Source organism: Chanos chanos, chromosome 1 (genome assembly GCF_902362185.1).
Source record: "Chanos chanos chromosome 1, fChaCha1.1, whole genome shotgun sequence".
Classification (NCBI taxonomy): domain Eukaryota; kingdom Metazoa; phylum Chordata; class Actinopteri; order Gonorynchiformes; family Chanidae; genus Chanos; species Chanos chanos.
The window spans coordinates 4,172,414-4,198,654 of record NC_044495.1 but is presented as its reverse complement, the minus strand read 5'-3'; the positions used below and the strand labels follow the sequence as shown (position 1 = coordinate 4,198,654).

At 46.2% G+C, this 26,241-nt stretch overlaps 1 protein-coding gene across 2 annotated transcripts in view; it reads right to left on the bottom strand.

Annotated features, from left to right (window-relative positions):
- dync1h1 (dynein, cytoplasmic 1, heavy chain 1) overlaps positions 1-26,241 on the bottom strand; it is a 45,069-nt gene that overhangs the window by 17,464 nt on the left and 1,364 nt on the right. For both annotated transcript variants that reach the window (XM_030783577.1, XM_030783584.1), the window contains exons 2-48: positions 25,609-25,696; positions 25,142-25,315; positions 24,509-24,764; positions 23,905-24,091; positions 23,349-23,620; positions 22,654-22,881; positions 20,815-21,891; positions 20,533-20,712; positions 19,958-20,107; positions 19,638-19,784; positions 19,329-19,469; positions 18,938-19,114; positions 18,652-18,762; positions 18,425-18,544; positions 18,084-18,323; positions 17,429-17,584; positions 17,175-17,288; positions 16,945-17,055; positions 16,303-16,512; positions 15,905-16,051; positions 15,470-15,636; positions 14,723-14,896; positions 14,204-14,369; positions 13,544-13,732; positions 13,009-13,203; positions 12,295-12,577; positions 11,952-12,052; positions 11,404-11,563; positions 10,714-10,954; positions 9,858-10,041; positions 9,082-9,294; positions 8,142-8,380; positions 7,512-7,668; positions 6,936-7,163; positions 6,016-6,246; positions 5,678-5,818; positions 5,084-5,317; positions 4,633-4,839; positions 4,333-4,454; positions 3,906-4,071; positions 3,177-3,340; positions 2,622-2,751; positions 2,253-2,386; positions 2,016-2,130; positions 1,494-1,655; positions 708-922; positions 220-424 (exon numbers count right to left, since the gene is read on the bottom strand). In XM_030783577.1, the coding sequence (XP_030639437.1) occupies positions 220-424; positions 708-922; positions 1,494-1,655; positions 2,016-2,130; positions 2,253-2,386; positions 2,622-2,751; positions 3,177-3,340; positions 3,906-4,071; positions 4,333-4,454; positions 4,633-4,839; positions 5,084-5,317; positions 5,678-5,818; positions 6,016-6,246; positions 6,936-7,163; positions 7,512-7,668; positions 8,142-8,380; positions 9,082-9,294; positions 9,858-10,041; positions 10,714-10,954; positions 11,404-11,563; positions 11,952-12,052; positions 12,295-12,577; positions 13,009-13,203; positions 13,544-13,732; positions 14,204-14,369; positions 14,723-14,896; positions 15,470-15,636; positions 15,905-16,051; positions 16,303-16,512; positions 16,945-17,055; positions 17,175-17,288; positions 17,429-17,584; positions 18,084-18,323; positions 18,425-18,544; positions 18,652-18,762; positions 18,938-19,114; positions 19,329-19,469; positions 19,638-19,784; positions 19,958-20,107; positions 20,533-20,712; positions 20,815-21,891; positions 22,654-22,881; positions 23,349-23,620; positions 23,905-24,091; positions 24,509-24,764; positions 25,142-25,315; positions 25,609-25,696 (9,209 nt within the window). The remainder of the gene's footprint in view (positions 1-219; positions 425-707; positions 923-1,493; positions 1,656-2,015; positions 2,131-2,252; positions 2,387-2,621; positions 2,752-3,176; positions 3,341-3,905; positions 4,072-4,332; positions 4,455-4,632; positions 4,840-5,083; positions 5,318-5,677; positions 5,819-6,015; positions 6,247-6,935; positions 7,164-7,511; positions 7,669-8,141; positions 8,381-9,081; positions 9,295-9,857; positions 10,042-10,713; positions 10,955-11,403; positions 11,564-11,951; positions 12,053-12,294; positions 12,578-13,008; positions 13,204-13,543; positions 13,733-14,203; positions 14,370-14,722; positions 14,897-15,469; positions 15,637-15,904; positions 16,052-16,302; positions 16,513-16,944; positions 17,056-17,174; positions 17,289-17,428; positions 17,585-18,083; positions 18,324-18,424; positions 18,545-18,651; positions 18,763-18,937; positions 19,115-19,328; positions 19,470-19,637; positions 19,785-19,957; positions 20,108-20,532; positions 20,713-20,814; positions 21,892-22,653; positions 22,882-23,348; positions 23,621-23,904; positions 24,092-24,508; positions 24,765-25,141; positions 25,316-25,608; positions 25,697-26,241) is intronic.

The following is a 26,241-nucleotide window of genomic DNA, read 5'->3' as shown; positions in this document are numbered from 1 at the left end:
GATAGCAATGCACATTATCACCTCAAATATACTGTTTGGAGAATTAACTATTGTTTATGTAACATAACGATTTGTGTGAGTCACATTACAATTTTCAAACAAGTATTTGTGTCAGATACAGCCCCTCCCCGCTTTTATGATAGGCTTTAACACATGGTTCATCAAACGGTCACATTTAAACACATTTCACTTCCACCTCTCTCTAAGAGCAGCACTTGCCTGGTGCAGCGTCTGGTGAACAAACACACAGCTGTTGACGATGGCCTCACGGTGTGTCGGCGGCTGGGGCAGTTTCTCATAGACGATGGGCATGTAGTCGGGCACTTTGTAGTTGGGCTTCTCCAGGTCCATCTTACTGGTGAACTCTTTGCCCACTTGGTACAGGGCCTCGGTGGACCAGTCTCCAAACCAGTTCAGCACACATCTATACACAGACACACCAAAAGGGAGTAACGCAGCTTAGTCACACAGTCAAACAAATAACACATAGTACATAATGACTGTTCACATAGAACATCATATCAAACCTGTTTATTAAAATAACTGCAAAACATAATGTCCATTTCAATGAATGTCTTAGAACCTAGGACGGTTCAAACTTTGTTCTGTAACCTGGAAACGGACCACGTTTTAAGTGTTTCATATCTCGGTCTGTGCTGTGAGGAGAGAGAGGGGTGATACCGGACGGACGCGGGACAGAACCGAACCTGTTGAAGAGGGCGGGGGAGGTGGCGGCGCGGTCCTTCAGGCCCTCGGAGGACGGGTTCATGGTGAAGACCACGTGCAGGTTTCGGATGACCTGACTGGTGAACCACTTGTACAGCTCCTCGTGAGTGTCCAGCATCAGGCCCTCTTTCTGCGCGCCTTCCTTACACTGGGTCATCAGAGTGGCGTACTCGTCTCCCTCAAACAGACCGGGGACCTGGACGCCACCGCAACACAGAAACCAGACGGTCAGCTCCGACGTATGCGCCAGACGAGATACGTTTGAGAATTAAGATCAGTTGTGTGTACGAGAGAGTAAGGGGAGGAAGCGATAGAGGGTAAAATGTGCCAAATAAGGAAAGAAAAATAAAAAAAGAAAGAAGTGATAAGCAAGCCTCTCATGATGCTTGAAGGCTTGGAGGAAAGATTAGAGTTAAAAGAACGATTTTTAACACTAAAGGGGAAAAAAAAAACCCCACAATGTTATTATCATACAACAGTGTTCAGTAAATTCTTGTTCTCTGAGGCTCACAGAACTGCACATTTATAAACTTGCCCTGTTGTAACACGCCCAATTCAACCCATCATGTTAATTACTAACCCCCTGATCAGCTGCATCAGGCGTGTGAAAGTAAACAGAGAGCTAAACCGTGCAGTGGCGGACGCTGACACGGACAGGGCAGGTTAACGCAGGGAAAACAGGGCTTAAAGAAAAAAAAATACAACCAAAGTTAAGTGAAAAACAGGGAACTGGGGAGGGAGAGAAAAAACGGACGGGCGTGTGGTACCTCTCCGTTGGCGAGCAGCGTGTTCATGCGCTCCAGGAAGCCCGAGTCCAGGACGTTGGACTCGTCCATGATGAAGGCGATCTTCTCGTTCTTACAGCCCGAGCGACGCAGCACCGTTCGCAGGTCCTCGTCGAAGTCCTCGCCCGTGTACTTCCTGTGAACCTGGAGGACGTTACCATGGTTACTGAGCGTGCGAGGAACACACCCGTCACAGTGGGCAAACTGATAATCGTGTTTTGTGGGGACAACCGTGGTCAACTGTAGCTTGGACCAACCAAATTTTGACCTCTAAATGTCATTGAGACAAACTTTGTCTTTCTGTTTTTCACTGAGAACTGAGGAACTTTGAAAATATAAAGCAGAAGACACTTAAGCTAGCTCTAGAAAAAGAGGAGTGAAAGACACTTTCAGCATCTTGAAATAATTGACTTTTGGGAAGGCCTGAGAAACAGGAGAGAAATGAAAGTGTGTCCATGGCAGTTGACGGCTGATTTAATTTCGGTCCAGCTCCACTGAGCTCACCTTGATCTGGTACACACTCAGACCATTCATCCACGCCACGAAGCGGGACAGCGTTGTCTTCCCGGCACCACTGACACCAATGAGGAGCAGATGGCCCTGAGGCTGACGGAAGATTCTGGAAAACAAGATTAAATAAATTTGCCAATCAGATGATTACGATGGTAGAAAAAAAACAAGTTCAAGTGACGTGTATGTGTCAATGGCTCCCAGCCGGGAGACGGGGAGTCCTCCTCCTACCGGTCGATCCTCAGCACGTGGTCTAGGACCTCGTTGAAGAGCACCAGCGGAACGTCCAGCTCCTCCTCGTAGAAGACCTTCAGACGGGCTTTGACGTAATCCCTCAGCTCCTCCTGCTCCACCGGGATGTAGTCCTGCGGGAGACAACGCCGCTTCAGTCAAAACCTGCTCTTCTCCTCTCAGTTTCATTTATGACCTCTAACATTTCCGAGATGAAGACAGGACTTTTCATTCACTAACGATTTTTATCTTTATTTTTTTTTTTAAGTCATATTTTGGATAGGATTAGTGAATGAGAAGACAAAAGGAAGAGAGGAGACGTCTCAGGATTTGGGTTTTTTTGGGGGGTGGGGGGGATCGAGCGCTCACCTTTGAGAGCCAGTTGCTGTAGAGGATGGGTCTGTTCAGGGCCTTGTCGCGGTCGATGTTCGGGAAGTGTTTCAGAGCCACGGTGTCGATGTTCTCGTCTGTCCAACGCCGCTCCTCATCCTCCACCAGCCTGAGGAGGAAGTGACATCACTTCACTCCACTTTCATCAAGACTTCGACTCAACATAACGCCCGACACCGTATTCAGATCAAACATACTTACACTTACATTTATTCAGCATATAGCCATTAAGGAGTTGTCTGTGCAATATGTACCACTGCTAAGTTCAGTAATAGACCAGATACAAATGAAAGAATATCAAAGGAAAATAAGAGAATGGACAATAAGTGGGTCAAAAAGCCCCACAATACAAACTATCAGCAACAAGTGTCACAAAAAAGTGACTAAGCAGTTCCAGTCAAAGAGGTCCTACTGCACGTTCAAGAGAGGGATAAAAGCAAGACGCTGCTATTCTTGTCTGGCATGTTAGTCTACGCCTGCGGACACTCTGAGATTGTGTGTGTGTGTGTGTGTGTGGAGGCCCGTGCAGCCCACCTGTCCTGGAAGAGACGGAGCGCCTCGTGGGCCCAGATCCGGATCAGCCCCTCCACAGGGAGCGTCTCCAGGGGACGCAGGGCCTCGAAGATTCCCCTGACCCAGCGGGTCATCTCTCTGGGGGAGTAGATGTAGTGCGGTTGGGTGTCCTGAGTAAAACGCTCCTGTATGTGTGTGTGTGTGTGTGTGTGGGGAGAGAAATGGATAAAGTTAGTCCAGGAGAGACAGAGAGTGAGAGACAGCAGAAGAGCAAGAGCAAGAGAATATCTGAGAGCAGCGAGCATGAACGTCACGTCCACTCACGTAAATCACCTCATCATCTCTAACCCAACCCCTCATCACTAACAACTCATTCCTCATCTTTTAGCACCCTATAGACATACACACATATACACTTCAATACCTACACACAGAACACTGGAAAACAGTGATAGTTAGAGGCAGTTTTTCGTCATAAAGGTTTAACATCAGAGGCACGTTCATTTCCTACTCTATATGAATGCACCTCTCGGTAGCTCAACAAAAGCATCTACCAAATGAACCTAATTGTATAATCGTAAGTCGATTGTTAAAAAATTGTGTTTGACGTCAAACAAACAGTACATTCACCACGACTAAACACCAAGGTGTTTGGTTCACTCCCTGGGCCTGTTCTAAAGCTGAAACATGTCCTGAACACTGAACAGACAAACACGGTCATGTTCTTCGCTGTGTGCGTGTAGTCCTGACCTGCGACATGGTGTAGAACTCCACCATGGCGGCAGTGAGTGGTTCGGCGTAGGTGCGGAGTGAGGGAATGAGCCTCAGCATGGCTCGGTTGAAGGTTCCGTAGATCTGGGTCAGAGAGGCGGGACCGGGGTAGTCCACGTACACCACCGGGACATGACGCAAGAACCTGCACACGGACACGGGACAGAAAAAATGACAACAAAATACATCTATTCTATCCATCCCCTTCTGTGTGGCAAGTTACATGTAATTCAAATCAACATCTGAACATACAGCTGGCCTCTTCATTATGGACAACAGGAGGAACCCATAGGTTTGTAGCACTATCTGAATGTGCCCATGGCTTCAGTTTAAGGGGTGAACTGAATTCGAGTGTCCGAGTATTTATTCTGAGTGTTGAATTTGGGAGTGAGCTGAGGGCCGGCACCTGTGAGACAGGGGCTTCCTGCCGGGGTCAGTGGGCGGGTTGCAAGCGCCCACAAACTGGATCCTCTCCAGTTTAACCCAGGTCTGGTCCGACGTGCGATAGAACCCTCCGTGCTCCACCATCTGAACGCAGACACATGCAGCTTTTGGTTATGTGATATTTTCAGACACAGACACACACACACACACACACACACACACACACACACAAAGTTCACATGAAAACACATGCACGCGCGCGCGCGCGCACACACACACACACACACACACACACACAAACACGTGCTCCTGGACCGTGTACCTGTCTGATGAAGGAGATGACTCTCTGGGTTCCGTATTTGTCCATGTCAGGCAGGTTGATCTCGTCACAGAACAGAACCAGCCACTTGCCCAGCTGCACGGGGGCCAGGACCACTCCGTTAGGGGTACGCCTGTACTCACAGTAATGATCAAAGGTCTTCAGCAGCAGCTCTGGGGTCGTAGCACTGGAGAAGTTCAGACCCACAACCTAGAAAAAAGCGCACGCACGTACACACAAACACAGATCAAAAATTAGACACCTACACTAACTCAGTGACTGAACAAATCTCGAGTTTTAATCATTAACCATAAAATCCAAACAGTGGAAATCCAGTGACTACTACATAAAGAGTTCATGAAACCCCTTAAAATTCATTAGCACTTAATAGACTATAGATACAAGAACAGAACTCTGAGTGAACACAAGCTTGAAACGAAATCTGAAACAGTACCTCCATATCAGGCAGGGCTCGCAGGGCACTGAAGAGGGTCATGGTTTTACCAGAACCAGGCGGTCCGCACAGAACCAGGGGCTTGTGTTCTGCCAGCCAGGTGTAGAGCAGGGCCTCGTGGCGGACCGTGTCCAGCGTGGGCACCACCACGTCAGGGGAGGCCACTTTATGGGTCTCCACCTCGATCTGGGGCACCTTGCCCTGCCAGGACTGCCACTCGCCGGTGATAGACACCTAACACACACACACACACACACACACACACACACACACACACACAGAGAGAGGGTATTTAATTCATTCACGTTGACAGACACGGATATAAGAAACCTGTCAGCTCCTGGCTTGGTTAAATAGATTGCGTTTGCCCAACACTGAGTGGGTGGTATGAAAATAAATCATAAGTTTTGAGAAACAACTGTTTCTTTTCCATTCATTTCCTCTTCCAAAGTCGTGTAAAAAAAACAAAAAAAAACACCTAATCTAAAATGCAAAAATGTCTGGTGGAAAATTCCAACTGAAGACTCCATATTGAATATTTAAATAGGTTGACAGGAGGAGTTGTCTGTCAGCGCCAAGAATGAAAATTCTCACCTCGTAGTCGATGATTGGTATGTTGGGTGCAGAGGGGAGGGGAATGGTGGTGATTCGTCGGATGTACTCTCCAAGCTCCGCCCTCATCTTCAGTCTTCCGTCTCCAGAGAAGGACCACAGCACGGCATAAATCAGATATTTCTGCAGAGAACAGAGCAGCATAACTATAACTGTTACCAGATCCGTCTGTTGAGAATCATCTTCTTTTTTAACAAACACTAATGCATCGCCGCACATATGTCTAATTTCAACAAATCTACTGAGTTCAGTCAAACTCAAAAAGCTCCTGAACCCAACACACTTCAAAAACACAGACAGATGCACACACACACACACACCTGCATGTATTTCTCCAGCTGGTCCACGGGCATGGGGAAGTCCGGGTGGTTGTTGTTGTAGAGGGCTACGTTCCTGCAGGCCTGGTGGAGCATGGAGAAGAGAGAGCCCATGCAGCGCAGGCGGGTGAAGTCCATGATGTGCTCCATCTTAGAGGCGTGTTCCAGAGCCTTGATCACCAGGCCCGTGGAGGTGAAGTAGGGCTGCAGGACCGCCGCCGCATCCCTCTGGATCTGCAGGGACGGAAACCACGGCCCACGGAAAAGACCGAGGACGGAATTTGGGTTAGCGCGCGATTTATCTGATAAACTTTATTTATCTAAATCATTTGACACCTTTATAAAAGTCACTATACACCTTAGCTAAGAATCAAAGCACAACTTCTAAGATTTTTTGGATTAAAACCCCTCAAAAAGCCAAAAGGCGACAGTAGAAATGGCGCAACACTTTGGAAATGCTTTCAAAACAACCACCATCACTGTTTATGGAGGATTAGTTCAAGAACATAACAAGGCCACATCAGCCTATCAATGTCAAGTGCATTTGAGCTTTTTTTAATTTACAACAAGTTAATCTACACACATCCGTAAGACGAATGTGTACTACTGCGTGTTTACTGCTGTCATTATGTGCTGTGTCCCGTGACCAGTGGCATATGTGCATATACTGTTAATGCTCAGTCCCATGTTTGGCATCAAAATAACGTTTTTTTTAATTGATGTAAATTTCTTCATTACTATTACTTTCATTTTAATTTTATTTTTTTCCCCATATAATGGTTTTTCTCCAGACAACTGAACAGTCCGAAAGTCGATGACGCTGAGTCTACGGTTCGGTGTATGAACAATTTACCACTGAGAGCTGAGCGGCCTGACTGATGGTCAGTCGAGCGACCTGATTGGTGGTCGGGTCTCATTCGTACCTGCAGCATAGGGGAGGCGGCTTCCTCTCCCTCGTCCTCCGTCCCCTTACGCATGCGCTGGGCCTCGTCCTCACCCTCGTCCAATGGGATGCTGCGCAGGCGGCACAGGAAGTTGTTGAAGATCATGTCGGTGCTGAGGACGTCTTCGCTGAACCACACCATGCCGCAGCGAGACACGGTGGCCAGGGTGGCGTACTTCAGATCCTGAACCTCAAACATGATTCGCACCTGACAAACAAACACAGACGTAAACAATGAAGGTACTGCCACTGTTTTTAAAACCAAATAAATGCACAAAGTGTAGGGTCATGAGATTTATGTTTCAGTGTAAATTTTATATCCATGTATATGAAAGCTTGGAAAACAGAACGATATTGTACATTGAATTTCCATAACCTTGGACATTATATGAAGGAAACTATAAGATAATTATACGGTTGTCCCTAACTTATCAAACTCTAGCAGCTGTGATGTCATACTCTTTGTGGAGAGGTGCTGAAGTGAGAGCGTGGAGAGGAGAGGGAGAGAGAAAGAAAAAAGAAAAACAGAGTGGAAAAAAAAAGAAAAGAGTCCTACATTTGGAGGCAAGCTGAGACGCTCTCCGTTGGGCAGGGTGAGGAGTTTGTTGTCGTCCAGGACAGAGTTCAAGTTCTCTACCCATTCCGGATCGACGTCACCGTCGAAGATGATCCACTGACGTTTCTGCAGCTCCCCACGCACGTTGTCAATGATCCTGAGAAACACACACACGGTAACAGGGTCAGTCACAAACACAAGTGTTCCCCACACCCTCCAAAACATAACTGACAACATTATTTGGCTTGCCAGAGAGCAGTTTTTGACATCAGGTGTCAGTGAACTATGCGACAGCATACAAAAGAACATACCAGTGTTGGGTACATACAAAACAACTAAAGTCAGAGATGAATTTAATGAGAGCGCGAGAGAAATGGGCTCTCAACTCTGCCTCGAGCAAGATTTTAATTTCTGAGTAAACTGGGATCTTACTGAACCCAATTGTTAGGACGACAACACCATTTCTGCACAAAAAAAAAAAAAAAAAAAATTCAACCCTGTGAAAACATTTACGAAAAAGCCAGAAGGCAGCCATTTCTAATTTCCAGTATGATGACTGGTCACTCAAGCGGAGTGAAGACACTGGCATGTACATTGCGAGCACAGCGCAAAAAGGGTTTCGACTCTTACTTTCTGAGCACGTGTGTGAAAAGACCGTCAGTCCATTCTCGGGTGTTGGGGTCCAGCGTTCCGTACAGGTGGTCCTTGCTTATGGCTTTGGGGTCGATGATGTGGGCCACACCCTCCACGCCCTCCAGTCTCTCCAGAGCTTTGAGGAGAACGCGCCAGGCCATGGTTTTGCCGCTGCCGGACGGACCCACCATCATCAGGCCGTGGTTGATCTGAGTGATCTGGTACAGCTGGAGAACCTGTGGGGGACACGGCAGAACGACGGGGGGGGGGGGGGGGGGGGGGTTATTTAGCTGTTCGTTTGTTTCTTAAGAACTGGACCCAGTTAAAGGAGACGAGAATAGAAACGCTACGGGATAGCAAGTCACCAATGTGATTCTCAATAGTTAGTAGAGAATTAACGCTTATTAAACATTTTGTCTGAATACGCATAATCAACATTGGTAGGTTACAACAGGGGCAAAGTTTAGCAAGACAGAAAAAGACTGTAATACTGCAAATGACTGTTTTGATTTTGTTGTGGCCTGTAAAGCCCTCTGAGACTGTAAACAGTGATATTGGGCTATAAATAAACGTGAAACTTGACTGCACATTGTGAACGTAAAGGGTTTGTTGTTGGGGGGGGGGGGGGCTTTGAGAGTGTGCCTCTATAGAGGCCACAAAATGAGGAAAAATTTCATCTCTGTTTGGGTTGAACCCTGACCTTGGATTCAGCTGAATTTTGTTTTCTAAGTTTGCTTTCTTTGGAGAGTTACGTCGAGACAAAAGCCAATTCCGTATCCCCCCCCCCCCGCAGGCAACGTGTCCAAACAAGAATCATTATTTATTCCCCAAACAGTCTGACGACTGACGGCTGATCGACACAGTTTTCCTGAGGTTTCCAAACCTTGTTTTCGGAGAGAAAAAAAAAAAAAAAAAAAAGACCGGACAACGTTCTCACCTTCTCCACCCACATGCTGCCGACGTCATCTCCGTCGCCGTAGGTCAGGTACATCTCCGTGCACACCTTCTTCAGCTCCTCCCGCAGTGCCGTCATCTCTCCGCGCATGTACTGCACGCCAGGGAACACGTCAGACAGCAGGCTGAACAACAGGGGAATGTCCTCGGCAACCAGCTTCGGGACCATGGTTTCACACACGCTCTGGATCAGGATCTGGATTCGAACAAACAGGGGGGAAAAAGGAACAAAGGGAGGTCAGGCCAAATAGACCGAAAACACGTGGGGAGGTTTAAAGGTGACGTGTGTTACATAAACACCACGGTCTGACAGCGAGACCAAAATCAGATTCACATTAAGTCTGAATCAGAATCTGGTTTGACACGTGATCTGCATCAGAGTTTGTCCTCCAATAACCTGAATTTGAGTTAGGACCGATCTCAAAGAACCTGCTTAAAATGACTTGATTCTGAGGTCCTTGTGTCAGTGTGGATTTGTATAATGATTTATGTTTTAAAGCAATGCATTTGGTTTGCATCAGTCTCAGTCATCTAGTTTCACGTCTAGCGCATAAACTGTGTGATAATCTCATTAGTCAGTCAGAGGAGTTGTGTCCTACCAAGATTCAGTATACAAATCATTAAAATTGATCTTCTCTAGAGCCTACCTCACTACGATTGCACTAGCACACCAATCAACTCCTTTCTCTGTATGCCAACTGTTATGGATAACTGTGCTAGCAGCACTAATATTCATTTATGCTCATTAGACTTAATTACCTCCTGTTCCGGAAGGTTCTCGGCGATCTCGTTCTCATCCACATCCTCACCACGTTCACACTTCTCCCGTTTTATCTTCTGGATGCGTTCGCGCTTCACGTTTCCAGCGCTAATGAGCACACTCTTCAGAGCACGCAGACCGAAATCGTAGTGACTCTGGGAGGACAACTGCTCGTCACACAACCTGACAACACACACACACACACACACACTTCTTTAGGCTAAGAAAAAAAAACACATTTTTCAAACAGCTTGGACTTGTCACTGTGATGTGTTTAGAGTCTGAGGCTATGCACTGCAGGCATCACAGACAGGGACACAGCCCTACAAAAAAAAAAAAAAGCAGGTTGCTAGAAATCTAAAAGAAAAAAGCTTTTGCCTTGGATACACATACAACATTTAATAAGAAACACTGCATAATAGAAACTCATAAACTTAATAAAAAATAGTCTTCGGGGCAGCTGTGGTCTAAAGGTTAGAGAACCGGGCTCGTGACTGGAGGGTTGCCGGTTCGATGCCCAGGCCCAACATCCACGGCTGTGTGCCCTTGAGCAAGGCACTTAACCCTAACGCTCCCCGGGCGCAAAGGAATGCTGCCCACTGCTCCTGCGTCTGGTGTGTGTGTTCACTACTGGTGTGTTGGATGGGTTAAATGCAGAGACAAATTCACTGCTCACTGTTCACAGTGTGTGTGTGCAATCACGGAGATTTACATTTACTCTAAACAGAGATGAACTATCTGCTCCTTGTTGACTGTGGCACCCCACCACATCAGGCCTCACTCTCAATCAGAGCTTGTTAATAAAAGAAATTAAAATAAAACAAAATAAACTCCAGCGAGCGTAGGTTATCGTACTTGAAGAAGGGGACGATCTTTTTGGCGAGGGTCTCGGCGGTGCGGAAGCCCTGAGAGTAGAGCATGACCTGAGCGATGAGCTGGCGGTCGGGTTTGGTCATGGCCAAGCTGCGGAACAGCTTCTTCAGGTTGTCGGGCAGGTTGGAGCGGCCGGCGTAGCCGGGGTTCATGGTGATGAAGATGGCCATCTCAGGGCTCACCTTCACCTGCTTGTTCAGCAGCTCCGTGGTGATTGGCACACCTGAGAGAAAACAGAGGACAGAGGTTGAATCAGGAAAAAAATCGCACAACTTACTACATCTTTTCCGCTCCGTGTCCACACTAACACTGCGAGCACACGGCTGATTCATTTGATTGTCAGATGAGCTATAATGAGGTAATTCTCTCTGTGTGATTGTACACAAGATGAAGCTAAATGTTTAATCTGATGGATTAATGCCAATTAGAGTTAGGCAGCCACAATTAGCTTAATAGCTTCATATATAGCTATAATTATTTCAAGCTTCATAGCTTTATTTATTAGGTTAGCTTGGACTAGACACTCACACCTTAATACCTGTATACTGTACAAAGACCTGAAGAGAATACACTTCATAGATACCGTTATAATTCACATCAGAATGACACAGCGTGTGCTGTGCCCGGTAGTGTGAGTGAAGAGGTGCCTGTTTTGTTTTTTGGGGTACGTACTCCTGTCTCGGTTGGGGTTGCTGTGTTCTCTCAGGGCCACCTGGATGTACTGCACCTGCTGAGAGACAGCAGAGAGCATCCTCTCCTCCAGACGGTTAAACTCATCGAAGCAGCCCCAGGCCCCGACCTGACACAGACCCACGAAAATACGGCCCATTGCCTGTGCACACGCACACACCACACGCGTGCAGAGAGAGAGAGAGAGAGAGAGAGAGAGAGAGAGAGAGAGAGAGGGAGGGGGGGGGCGAGAGAGAGGAGGGAGAGAGAGAGAGAGGGGGAGAGAGAGAGAGAGAGTGGGAGAGAGAAAAACTTTTAATTAATGATAATAATAATAATTAATGTTGACAATATTGATATGTGAGAATGAGTTACCAGTGCTTAGACATTATTTAATTTCTATCAAGATCAGCAAATCTTTTCAAATCCTTTCGAGGCTTCTAATAATTTGCAAGTACATATTAAACTCAGTACAAAAACAGCAGGTGACTTTCAATCCAGTGTCTTCACACAAAGCTCTTGTTAGCAGGCCGTGTCATTCCCCTGCGTACCTGGAAGTCAAAGGTCTCGTCGCAGTTGAAGACCAAGACGAAACGTCCCAGCTGATGGCCGAGCGCTTTGACTGACTCAGTCTTTCCTGTTCCAGCAGGACCTGGAAGACACAACAGAGAACACAACAGACATTTTTAAAAAGGTGTTCACATCCCAAAACGCCTCACCACAAGTGTCTTCATCTATGCTAAAAAAAAAAAAAAAAACCAAACAAAAAAAACCCAAAACAAATAAAATTCACTCTCTGATGGAATACAAAAAGCAGCACTTCACATTATACTAATAAGAAAGAAAGAGAGAGAGAGAAAGAGAGGAAACATTGGTCTTTGAGGCGCGACTCACCGAACGGGGACCCGCCCAGCCTGGCCTCCAGAGCCTGTGTCATGGTGAGATAGCACCGGTCCGTCAGGGGGGTCTGGACCAGCTTGTCCTGCACGCCCAGGTACTCAAAGCCGTAGTTGAACTTGGCGTTGGCCATCTGGATGGAGAGCTGCTGGAGCACGTCGGTCTGTTTGGGGTCGAAGTAGAAACGCATCTGACTGAGCCACTCGAAGGACTTGGGGTTGTCGATTTTGTTCCTGATCAGGGTCCTGGTGACGTCGCGCTGGTGGACGAGCTCCGTGATCTGGAAGGCAAGGGAGGGGGGAAAAAAAAAAAAAAAAGAGAAAGAGAGAGAGAGAGAGAGAGAGAGAAAGACATTAATGATGGGGTTATATGGATATATGTTTAGAGCAGTTAACACATGACAGTCCCCCAAGAAATCAAGATGAGGAAGGCCACTCAGTCGTTTCAACAACACTATGGATGTAACAATAAGGCTGAACAGGCAAGAGAAAGATCCTCAATATCCACACCAAAGCTGAACATTAAAGAAAAAAAAAAAAACATTCTTGTGCAGCCAACACACTGTAAAGACACTACAGGTATTTTCTGCTGGACTTTCATTTAACAGTTGTGACACTGAGAGTCATCAGAAATTAAAAACTTGTTTTTAGAATAAGGTCGTTAAAAATCGCCCCCCCCCCCCCCCCCCGCGGTGGCTTTGTTCCCGCTCACCAGATGCTCGAGTTTCTTCCTGCGGATGGGGGGCTGCTCCATCAGCACGGTGTCGGCCAGCAGGTTCAGAGTGGCCTCCACGTTGGACAGCACGCTCTGCAGCGGAGCCATGTCCCCGCTGCCCGAGATGGTGGTCAGGGCAGACTCCACGTTCTCGGACCAGTTAATCTGGGCGGACAAGACGACCAGCTGGGCCTGGAAGACAGGTTGGGAACGCGACAGGAGGCGATGAATTCACGCGTTCACGCTGCAATGAGTTACATTTTACCCTAAGCACCTGGAAAAGTTTGAGGACGCTAACTGCATCAAAAAAAAGTTTAGCTGCAATACTCAATACTCCGAATACTTCGATTTTTTTTTCCCCCCCCCTCGGACAATCCATTGGCTACAAATTTTTGAACAACTGGTTTGTAGTCTATAAATGATTTATTTCTAAAATAAAGTCTTAAAATCAATCACAAAAAAAAAATATCAAACCCCCCCCCCCCCCCCCCCCCCCTTCTCTACTTCTCTAGAAGTTTCTCCCAGCAGGTACCTGGTAGCGGTCGATCCAGTCGATGTAGGAGCCGAGGTCGATGGCGGTGCCCTTGTTGAAGGCTCCGACCTCGGTGACCGACTCCGCCAGCAGCTTGGCCAAGGTCACCCTCATCTCCTTCTCCACCAGGGTCAGCCACTCGTTAATCTTGGGGTGTTCCGTGATCGACACGGGCGTCTTGTACAGAATCTGCGACGTACGCGACAAAGACACTTCAGCGTCGTGACTCATCGCAGTGTCTCAGTGTAGATTACGACAGTTTAGGCTGTCGACAGTTTCTTGGGTTAGAACAGCCTTAAAACTGGTATGACTAATTCGATAGGCCAAGCTTACATTTCTCTACATCACCTAATCAGAACAATGTGGACAACCAGGTTTAGAGATAGCCCTTTTTCCACTGATGACTGTAGAATTTGATATTTAAAAGAAAAGAAAAGAAAGAAACAAAAACAAAAAGACAAAAAGGGGAGCGTAATTGTGTATTCCGGTTTACTTGTGATCCGCACTGATCCCACACCATGCACATCACACACAATGCAGCTTCACTCAACACGCATTTAATCACACACACGTTAAAAACCATGTCTCTCACCTCCTCTCCCTCTCGGGAGGAGACGCCACATTTAATAACACACACGCGTTAAAAACCATGTCTCTCACCTCCTCTCCCTCGCGGGAGGAGATTCCGAGGACCTCGGTGTTGTCCTCGCTCAGCAGGATGCTGGACACGCCGGCGAACATCTTCTTGAAGTGCTTCTGCAGTTTGGCCACATTCTTGCTGTTACCGATGATCTCCAGCAGGTCTTCGTCACCGACAAAGTAGAACCTGGGGAGAAACCGGGTTTTTCCTAATGACTTTCCGCTCCCCCCCAAAAAAATAAGTCCCAACATTCCCACTGGAGTTCATTACGGATGATCTAAACTGGATTTATTCAAAAGCAACCAAATTCAAAATACTACGAACCCATTATGACTTAGGTAGCGAGTACACATTTAATACAACCACCCCTCAGTGTTGGGTTTAGTCTGATCTTACTGAGATTTCTATAACAGATAAACCTGTCCATTAGGACAAAATTCATACACGATTCCTGAGCCTCTCCTGGTCTACTGACAAACCACTTTCAATAAAAGAGAGGCAGCAAAGTTCTTGGATTTTTAAAACGGATCTTCTCTGACCTTGGGAAGGAGGATCGCTCTCTCTCCAGGTACTCTCCGAGTGCTTTCTGGATCTTTCCGAGCAGGTCGGCCAGGCGTTCCAGAGACCTCTGAACGCCCTGGATGTTCAGCACGTCCATGACGAGCGGAGACTTCGTCACTTTCTTCATCAGAGCCAGGAATTCTGTGCTGATGCTGCATGAACAGAACAAACAGAAGATTCTCAGAAAACTCTGATTAAACACTGCATAGACTACAAGCTACTGGACCAAGGCTGCTGTTACAGATGTTGTTCAACTTCCCAACCATTCAAAACAACAGCACAACAGGCCTGATAATTCAATTACCCACATGAATTTCAGGAACACAGATTTTTCTTATCCTGTTTTTTTTTTCAACTGGAGAATCGTGGTATATCTTAAGTAAACTATGTAAAATATAAGTAAACTATGGCATATTTTCTGAGGCTGTGGTATTATTTAGAACACCACCATAGTTTTTCCCTCCTTTTCTACCCTTAAAAGCTGTTAACTTTGACCAGGGACAAAACATTTGTGCTGGACCCAAGTAATTAATAACCCTGTTTTAATGGCACACATGGTAGTAATATCCCTTAAAAATTATGTTGCGTCTTGCATTGGTATTCAAATTCATCTGCAGTAGGAAAAAAATTTAATTAAAGCACTGACTTTAAGTTGCCTAAAGTATTATCTACTGCATGATAAGCAGATTTAGGCCAACGGGCATGTGTTTGGGTTTAGTCCCAACCTCTGGAAGCGCTGCGTCTCCACAGGGAGGAGGTGTTTGATGTCAGCGCTGCCGGTGAAGATGCCTTCCAGGTAGACCCAGCGTCTCTGAACGTCAATCCAAACGTCGAACAGAGCCATGATCCGGTTCAGCTTGTCCTCCCAGCTCAGAGCATCCTCCTCAAACACCTGGACATTACAGAGAGAGAGAGAGAGAGAGAGCGAGAGCGAGAGAGAGAGAGAGAGAGCAGTCATGAAGAGACGGGAGTGCCAGACATTCACAGTGACAGAAACACTGATGATCATTACTGAGCTGAAATTTACTGACTGGTTTATAAAAGTGTTACTGAAGTATTTAATGTTTATTAAATTCTATTTGTGGATAACAATATTTTTGTGCCTTAAGACTTTTTTCAATCTCTTTTTGTGTTGTTTTAGAAAATATGACGGCCCCTACCTTGTAGTACGGGGAGAGCTTCATGGCCGACACGCTGTTGATGTGCTCTTTGACCTTGTTGAACAGGTCGTCCCATCCACGAATTAGACGGCACTTATTCTGGTAATTCACCAGGTCCAGCTCGTACGAGTTCCACACCTCTCGGATCTGGATTAAGGAGAAAAAGGTCCAAATGTGAACGGTATGCACTAAAGTGAGGCAATGTCTTCTTGACCACACCCTAGTCTTCATAAGGAGTTTTTCCTCCAGAGCCTATGTGACTCTCACTGTTATCAACCAATGCATTTGACAGAAATAATGAGTGAATTTTAACTTTTGAGTAAAAAAAATCCTCCCTATCGACCTTAAATTTGTCAGGTGGGTTCCACTCCCTCGAGTGATGAAGGTAGACCACTGACCTGCTTGAGGAATTCCTCCAGGGCCATCTCTCCCTGGGCGACCAAGAGGACATCCTTAACCACCATCTCGTTCTTCTGCAGGTCCACATCCCAGATCTGACCCAGGCTCAGTTCTGACAGGACCCAGTTCACATGGAGACGCTTCATCAGCTGTTTCCAGTGCCGGTCCTTCAGGGCCTCCGACTTCAGCTCAATCACCAGCATGTTCACCTGGCGGAGATAAACAAAAAGTCACCCCAGGAGCTTTGACAAAACAAAAAAATTTACATTTATTCATTTAGCACAGGCAAAGTGACTTATGAATGAGGCAAAACACAATCCAAGCATGTGGCCCCTAAGGAGCTGGCAGTGGTATAAATGTCACGGCTTAATTCAGGGAATGGTTTATTCCCTCACACTTACAAAAAAACACTGCCAAGGTCACTGAGTTTAATACATTTTCATTAACCTGCTCTCCCTACCAGTTACAAGGCAGGTCCACAATTATATCTATAGCTTTTTTTTAAAAATTTAAATTTTTTTTTTAAATAGTTGACTCTGTACAGCTGCGCAGAACTTTGGGAGCATGTATACCGACTGGTAAGACCATGTGTAACGGAACCAGTAAGACGGTGTGCTGGGACAGGTAAGAAAGTCGCTAACCTTCATGTATCCTTTGAGAAGCCTCTGAACGTATTCGTATGATGCGTACTGCCTGAGACGAGCTGGGAAGTTCTTCAGCTGATTCAGGAGGGCGTCCAAACTTTGACGCAGCTACACAGAGAGAGAACAAACATCACATGCACGAATTACTTCATAATTCCAAAAAAAAAAAAAAAAAACCCCACAGCTAGTAATGTACATGAGAAGCCATCCCACTGGGCAAGTCTTACCTTGCGTGGCTGCACTGAGACCCATGGTTGTTCTTTCATCTGGTCAATCTGTTCCCAGACCTTGGACAGCTCAGACCACACACCCTTCAGATCCTGCAGCTCCTCTAGCGCCACCTACAGGTCCACACAGTAACAGCAACCACGAGAAAAAAACAAAAAACAAAAAAAAAAAACAAATCAGGGAACAGGGGACCAGGTTACTGAACACAGGCATTATAAAAAAAAAAAAAAAAATATATGGGAAACGTCCGTACCTGTACTCTCTCCTCGCTGCCGCTGAGCAGGCCCGTGTCGGTCAGCTCCAGGGCCTCCTTAGCCTTGGCGCACCTCTCCCTGTCGTCCTTCAGCCGCCCGAACTTGCCCTCGTAGATGGTGAGCGACTGGAGGGCCTCCTCGGGACGCAGGCTCCCCTACACGTCAGGAGCGGCAAGACACCAGAGCCATCAGCGTCACAACAGATGTGTTACCATGTCAACCAGGCTCCTCTAACAGCTTCCAAACCAGACAAGTATGCTTATGCATAAGACTTGATTATCAAATGACCAGGGCTTACTCAAGCTATAGTGATTTTGATATGTACATTTTGAGAACAACTTCTGGGAGATGAGAACATTTGTGACATCATAGATTTGATCTAGGTTCATATCTATGCAGCATGCGAGATCTTAATAATAAAAATAATAATAGTACCAGTAGTAGTAATATGTGGACAATAAGTCTCACTTAAAAGTACAGTTTTTGATGCGTTGTTTTTTTGATACTGAAGTTGGCCCACAGAAACAGCCATTTGTGATTCCACTACAATAAACTATTTCATAATTTAAAAATCACTTGGTCATGTGAGTGATCTCCATTAAAAAAAACAGCCTGTGACCTGTGAGGATCATGAGATTTCAGAGTTGCACTCACAGCCACTGGTTTGGTCTTTTCCCAGTCGTTGAGCAGGTCAGTTGTGCGGTTCTCCACGGCCCTGTCCTCCTGGACGATCTTCATCTGCAGGTTGGCCACCTGCTGCTGTATAGCCGTGTCCTTACGCTTCATGATGTCGCTGAAGGCTCCCCACTCGCCCTCGATGTTGTCGATGTACAGCCAAGAGGGCGGGAACTGGAAACGCTGCTTCTCCAAGAGCCTTTGGCCATTGCGGAAGAGCTGAGCGAGCAGAAGCAGAAGACGTTTGTTTAACCCACAGACGTAACGGTTACGCGCGTGGGGTCAGACCGATAACATTCTGGGCTCGGGGGTTAACTTACGTCGACTTGTTTCTCGAACTGTTTGATCTTGCGCTTGAGGGTCTGGACGTAGGTGATGAAGGTCACGGCGTCAGAGGTACTGGCCGTGTCCACGGAGTGCTGCTCCAGCTCTTGACGAGACTAAACGAGAACCGTGACGAGGTCAAGGTCATTGACGGGCAGACTGAGGGTGGGTGAGGTCTGGGACTTCTGTTCTGAGGGAGTTCTGAGGAGGTTCTTGAACTTACCTTGGAGATCTGAGAGTGGAAGTCCTGCATGTTGTTGCCCAGCATCTGTCCAAACTTGCTAAGAACCTCCTTGTGCCAAGAGTCATACTTCAGGTTCACCTTGGACTGAACCTGTAATTTAAAAAAAAAAAAAAAGAAAGAAAAAGATAAATACAAACTGCATAACAAGAAGAAGCAAAAAGAAACAAAATGTCACTTAATAGATGAAACAACTGATTGAAGCAAGTCTTCATAGGCACCAAACTAGAAGTGAAAAAAAAACGGAGTGCGGCTTGTTGAAGTTTACCTTTCCGTAGTCGATTACGACCGGGCCGAACTCCTTCCTGGTCTCGGCGTTGTCGAAGGTGCCTCTGGCTTTGCGGATCTGCACCAGCAGGGCTTGCCATTTGTTGAGATCCTCACCCAGTCGGTTATAGATGTTCTCAGCCTGCATGTCCCACAGGCACTGATACTGCAGCCACACCTGAAGCAGGACACAAACAAACAAACAAACACTGAGATGAGCCCACTTCTCAAACCACTATTCACTCGAAAGCTGCCCATGTCTGGGCTCTGATACCGGAATTTTTTCATACATCCAAACGCCACAAAAAACAAATTCCAATCTGGAGACACGTGAATCAGGCGGTTAGCTGAGACGCTGATATATTTACGATTTCTGCTTGCGTTAACCGTACCTTGACATACTTCTCCACTTCAGAAACAGTGTCTTTCACTGCATTGTAGGCATCCTCTAAGGCTGCTGGTCCATCTGGCATCCTGGTCAGCGCGTTCCTGTAGAACTTCTCTTCCTCAGACAGCTCGTAGTGAACACCGACCTGTTGACAAGCATGTTTTGGTCAGACATTTTCCCTATATGACTTCTCAAAACTCAACAAGCGTCTGCTTCAAAATGAAAAAGCATAATATAAAAAAAATAAATAAATAAATAAACAAAATACTAATTTCAGAGATGATGCCTTGAGTACCAAAGCTCTTCTACACACCTGGTATCTCTGGCTCTGGATCCTGGGCAGGGAAAGGATCACCATCTTCCAGGCGAACATCTCCTGATAGAGTTTGTAGCGGCAGTCTTCGATGGGAGGGTTCAGGTAGATCACCTGGTTTGTGATCCTCAGTTCGTGCACAATATTCTGTTATGGGAAAAAGAGAGTTCATAAAATATGTTGAGCATGTGTAATGCACTTTGTCTTATTGCTTCTTCTAGTCATGTTAATCAACATTAGAAGTATCCTGCTAGCAGCCTTGGCAAGACAAGTCCACAGCTGGACCTGTGCAGGTAACTAGAACATTCAAATATCCTCACCTTGATTTTTGGTTCTCCTCCGGGTTTGTGGCTGACTTGTGGAGCCTCAGTGTCCATGTCCACGTCGGCCTTGTCCTCCATCTGACCCCTCAGAACCTGGGTCCAGGCCCTCAGCCCAGCCTGCAAACGGACTCCAAGGATCCGCTCAATCTGGGAAAAAAAAAAAAAAAAAAAAAGAGAGGGCAGCAGATCCAAATTAATTCATATGAAGTGTCACGCTGATGTTTTTAAGGCAATGGAGATCTGTACATTCTCACATTACAAGGTCAGGCCCATGATTAGGACCATGTGTGTAAACTGAGCACAAATATGTCAAAGCCACAATGGCAGATCTCTAGAAGGAAAAATTCATTTGAAGATTTTTCTTCCATTTACTGCTCCACTGGTCTTAAACTGATACCTTTCAGTGCTTAGCCTGTTTTCCCAACCTTAGAACAATTTAAAGTCCAAAATACACATAACATATTGGTCATATAACCATAAAACAGCAAAAGAAGGCGTATACAACTTGTATAACAAAACAAAGACATTGTGTAGTTAATACATTGGTAAAACAAGTTAAACAAGGCATTAACCTCGATGTCCAGTTTGTTGACCCAGATGGGCAGGTTGGAGTAAGAGTGCAAGTTGAGGTCGTCGACAGCCTTCTGGATACGGTTGAGGATCTCTGCGAAGGTCTTGTGGTCGTACATGCAGGTCTCCAGAGAACGGACCTCAAGGTCAATCTTCTCCTCGATCAGGAGAAGGTCATCCACCTGAATAAGGAACAAATAGTTAAGATAACGAAGATCGCACAAGAAAGCTCTGAAGGCCCTGACTCACAGAGGGTCAGAAGGATCTTAGAAAGATGCACCCACCTTTTCTTGGAAGTTGAAGACCGTTTCAGCCAGACGCTGAACATACGGATCCAGTTTGTAGGACTCCCACACCAGAGCGATACCCTCGGTGACAAGGGCTTGCACCTCCTTCTTCAAACCGGCCACCAGGAGAGAGATGGAGGCGCGCTCCTCCACCTTCTCGCAGGTCCTCTCGTAGGTGCGGACACTCTCGATGAGAGAGATGGCGAATGGGTAGAGCTGGTTGGCCTGGTGGGCTTTGTTCACGATGGCCAGCGGCACGCGGAAGCTCAGCCACTTCAGGTTGCGGACTTCCTTGGACAGGGTGATGATCTCAGGCAGGAAGTTGACCTTGAGCTTCAGCATGTTCCCGGTGCGACCGCGGGCGCGGCTGCTCTCAATGGTGAAGATGCGTCCCGAGACGCCCAGGTTGCGCTGCTGCACCTTGCGGGCCCAGTCGTCGAAGATCTCCTGGGTGTTGAGCTTGGCCCGGAAGCTGTCTCCGTCCTGCTTCAGCTTCAGGCCTTCGACATGGTTCTCCCAACCTTTCCCCAGGACGTCCTCCACACGCTTCATGTAAGCCGTCAACTGCCTGTCGATCTGCTTGGCCCAGATGATGGAGCCGGAGACGGGCGGAAGGTCACGCACGTGGCTCATCTTACAGGACTGACTCTGAGGGTACTGCACTTTGAACTTGTCGTGGAGAGACTCGATGTCGTCCTTGACGCGCTGGATGAGCTGCGTCTGGTACTCGCGGATGGCGCCGCGGATGTGCGGGCGCACGAAGAGCGCGTTGAAGCGGGAGAAGATGCGGAACATCTCGTTGGCGTTCTTGGCGGTGCCCAGCTGGTCGCGGAGGCGGGCGGTGATGCGGGTCTCCACGCGATCGATGCGTTCGTCGTAGCGTTTCATCGCGGCTTCCCAGGCCTCCACGCCTTCCTTCGACACGTCCAAACCGTCCACCTCCTTCACGTTCTCGTAGGCCAGGTTCACCTCCTCAATGGCGTTGGCGTCGGCTGCGTCGAACAGGACCTCGGCCACCTTCATGTCTGGGGGTTCCACTGTCTCGCCCGGGGCATGCTGTGGGACTGCGGACACCTACACAACCACACAGAACAGACGGGTCATGAGCATTAACTCTAATGAATCCTCTTAGTCTTCTGAATATGCTTTTCTTTTTTCTCTGTTCATTTTCTTTTTATATAATTTACTGTGTCCTCACTATGCCAATTACAATGTATAGATACATTTCAGTGTAACCTCTGTTAATTGTAATAACTGTGATGTTTTATTGTGTGAGTAGGTACATCAGTGAAAAGAACATAAGGTAGTATAAACCAGCATTGAGGAGATGGAAAAAAAAAAAAAAAAAAAAAAAAAATAATATATATATATATATATATATATATATATATATATATATATATATATATATATATATATATATACACACACACACACACATACACAGATATGTACAGTAACAGTCAAAAGTTTGGATAGACTTTCCCATTCAAGTGAATGGGAAAGTGTGTCCAAACTTTTGACTGGTACTTTGTAAACATTTATGCTTACACAGACATAAATGCATGGATATATGCGTATAACATGTTAATCTGTGTAATTTTATTAAAACAGAGAGGTGGATGAGATGGCCTTTTATCTTTCAATCATGTGACTAGCAGGCGCCACTGACGACAGCGGGTTACAGAAACCTGACCCTTCTAATGATCCTTCCAATGCTCCAGCAGCACCTGAACTTCAGTCACGGTGGGAATTTTATGTTTCTACCTCTTCATACTGGCACTTTAGCCGTCTCTGGGGTGCAGAGCGGCCTTCGCGTCTTAACAGCGCCAATACCTGAGGTCTGAGGACGCGGACGATGACAGCCCTAAGCTGTTCGTGTTGCCTCCTGAAGCGCCTCATGTGGTCCAGGCGTGCCTGCAGCTTCCTGTGGGCGGGGCTTAGACGCCACACCATCTTCAGATTCTCCTCCCTCTTCCTCTTCACGATGTCCCTCAGGAGCACCTGCAGCTTCTCGTACTCGTCCTCCCAGGTCTGGAACACCTCGAAGCACGCCACCATCACCTGTGGACACAGCCCGAATGAAACGTCATCAAAACAAAATTCTGTACGTTCTGGTTTATTTTTTAGCATCTTTCATCGTGACATATTGTGACTGATACAACAGCATGTAATACGCCAGTCTGTGGTAAATTAAGTATCTAAAGGACTGGCATGACAGGGCCTTGTTCTAGCACTCTTACATGGTCTCTTTGTTCTCGTGCCCTTTTCTACTAGAGCTCTGAGAGCGTGTTGAGCTAATACCACACAAACATCACATGAATGCCTTACAGAGACTTCATCAAAACATCTATTTATCCCTTGAGGTTTCATGGAAAAAGAGTTCTCAATAGAACTGGGATGGGGCCCAAATCATTTATTTCTGCTAGCTCTACAATGCATACTTGAGTACATTTATCTTTTGCAACAACCATTACAAGACAGTGATTATTGTTTCAGAAAAGAAAAAAAAAAACAAACATCCACACTACCTTCTCGAATTCCTCATAGGCCACATGCATGAGTTTGCGCGTGCCCAGGACTTTGAGGAGCTGAGAGCTGAGGTCTCGTGAGATGGCTTCCACCAGACGCAGGGCACGCTGGATGGGGTATTTGGTGTTCCGAATCTTTCGCAGGTGGGTGAAAATAGCCACCAGCGCCTGACGGATCTTGTCCAGCTCTGTGGCAGAGAGCAGGTCGTTGAGGGGGAAGTCCTTCATCAGAGGGTTGTAGTCATTCACCGTCTCCACTGCCTGCTTCAGACCTGTTAGGGAAGACCAAAAAAATTACCTTCTCAATTGTTTTAAAGCTCTCCTGGTACTTGCAAAGCTCACATTTAAACTGGCGTTACATGTATTTAACATAACATCTGCTTTTATTTGTGTTTGTCAATAAGCATTATTTTAACTGGCTTCCATGTACGTGTTGATGGTTAGTATGTGACATAGTTGGGTCAGAAACGCAGACACAAATTATTGTGCTACAATAGCAGTTACACAATTCTATTCCTACAGCCTGGAAAAATGGTGAGACAAAAACAGATCTTACCAGTGTCTGTGTCAAAGCTGACTGTGGCGTGAAACCTCTTGCCGTGTTTGAGGATGTCCAAAGTCAGCAAAACCTCCGGACTCTCGCGTTTCTCCTGGATACGGTTCAGGGCCCGCTCCAAATTCAGCCAGAAACTGATCTCCTGCAGAGCGGTCCCAGAGGCAGGGTCACGGTCCAGTTTGGTCACCTAAAAAAGCAAAAAGGAACCGGTCAAACTAACTAGAAGCTTCAAGGCTGTAAAAAAAAAGACTACAAAATGGTCACAAAGTATAGTCTGACACATAAGAAAAAAGAAAATAATAATAATCATAAAATAACAATTACTATGATACAATAAAAATTTGTGCATTTGCATCCAATCTAATACTGAACTTAGCAGTGGCACTTATGGGACAGACAGCTCCTTAACGGCTAAATGCTTGGTTTGTATTCTGCCTGTCTTTTGAAGTTGCTTTGGATAATAGCATTTGCTAAATGAGTAAGTGAAAACACAGAAACAGAAACGATAACCATCAATGTCTCCACGCGCAGAGCATCTTTAATCTAATAGCCGAAACTCAAAGAACAAAAGGTGAAACGATGAAAAAACGATGGAATCCTTTACCTTCTGAATTTCCCGGATCCAGCGGTTGACTCCAGACTGAAGCTGGTTGAGGAAGGTCGGATCTTCCACTTTGTCTCCGAAGTCGGTAACTTTGGGTTTCTCCCCGCGTTCGTAGCACTGCTTGGCGATGTTCGTGATAATGGGGTGAATGGGGAGACTTATCTCCGGAATCTCGATGTTCTGCTGCAGGTGGAGCAAACCCATCTCCAACTCCGCTATTTTCTTCTCCACCGACGGAGCCATCTTGTCTCCGTCCCTGGGTGAGGAAAAACGGAGGCGTCAGGGTATTTTTAAAGACGTCGTCAGGAGAGACACCACCCCCTCCACACAAACAATTACGTTTGACTCATTGACTGAGCATTTCTACAAAACGACTTAAAAATAGATTACAGTCTTGGCATATAAGGCTTCTGCTCAGTAAAACCTGAGGAAAATCATGAGATAAGATTCTGGGATTTCAATCCTCACATGCAAAATCTGTATGATCAACACTGAGAAAGCAATAATCAGCAGACTTTCACTCGATCCTCCGGAACACGCTTGAGCTAGGCGCACCCACACAGTACTGGCTGATTGCAAAGGGACCAGTTTGATCAAATCAATAATCCCGCGTAATGGATAGTCTGTTCTAACCTGTCGGCTTTGCCAGACTCCCGTATGTAGGACTTGAAGAAGGGAGCGACGGCATTGCTGATGAACGAGTGCAGGGTCTCGTAAGGAGAGTCTTCACTCAGGGTCAGCACCCGCACTTGTGTCGATATCGGTTTGTCTGCGTCGATGACGCCGGTTCTCTTAATGAAAGCAAGGCTGAAACGCACAGGGGGAGAGACGGAGAGAGTTCTCATTATCCAGCATAAACAAACAAACAAACAAACACACAAAAAAACAAAGTAGCAATATGTGTGTACTGGATTTTAAGTTCTGCATAGAACGCATGATGTCTGAGGGAGGTTATGTGTCACAAAAAAGCCAATGCTGATCAATGTGCTTGAAGAACATGATACATATTATATACATACATATTACTGCAAAATGTTCACTTCTTTTTAAAATGACTTTGTATCTACTTCATTGCTTACTAAGTCTTGAACTCAGCGTACCTGTTCGATTTAAGCCCATAGCGTATGTCAGTGCTGATGTTGTAGGACACTGACTCTCTCTCCTCCTCACCTTCATCTCCAACATCCTCTGTAACATACAAAGCAGAGATTAACACAGAAGAAATAATCTGAATGTCTGTAAGGTCTATAACATGCAAAGTCTATAACATGCATGCTTATTGTGTTACTGAAAATCCTCTAAGCAGTTTTCAGTTATACGTTACGATAGAATGGTGTTCATTTCAGTTTTTGCGACTAAATTAGTCCGACTGACTTTTCTTAAAATTTTTTTTCCGCTCTTATTAAATCAACATGACATCTGGTGGTAGCAGACTGAAACTACATAGTCAGAGGCCAACTTCACTGAGAGGTCTCTGCAGTCCTCTTGCCAGAGCCGAAATTTATGGCGACATAAAACAAAGGCGATGGCACAATAAGAGCTTTGATCATACGCTGTACAGTAACGCGCGTGACTTTAGGGTCTACAGTGAGTTATATCTTATTTTCTGTTGAAGTTAACAGCTAGATGGTGCAGCTGGTGAAAGGGAAGGATGAGGGAGAAAAAGGAGGGGTGAAAGACAGACTGATGACATGCAGAAAACTACATGCCCCACAACACCACATTTTAAAAAT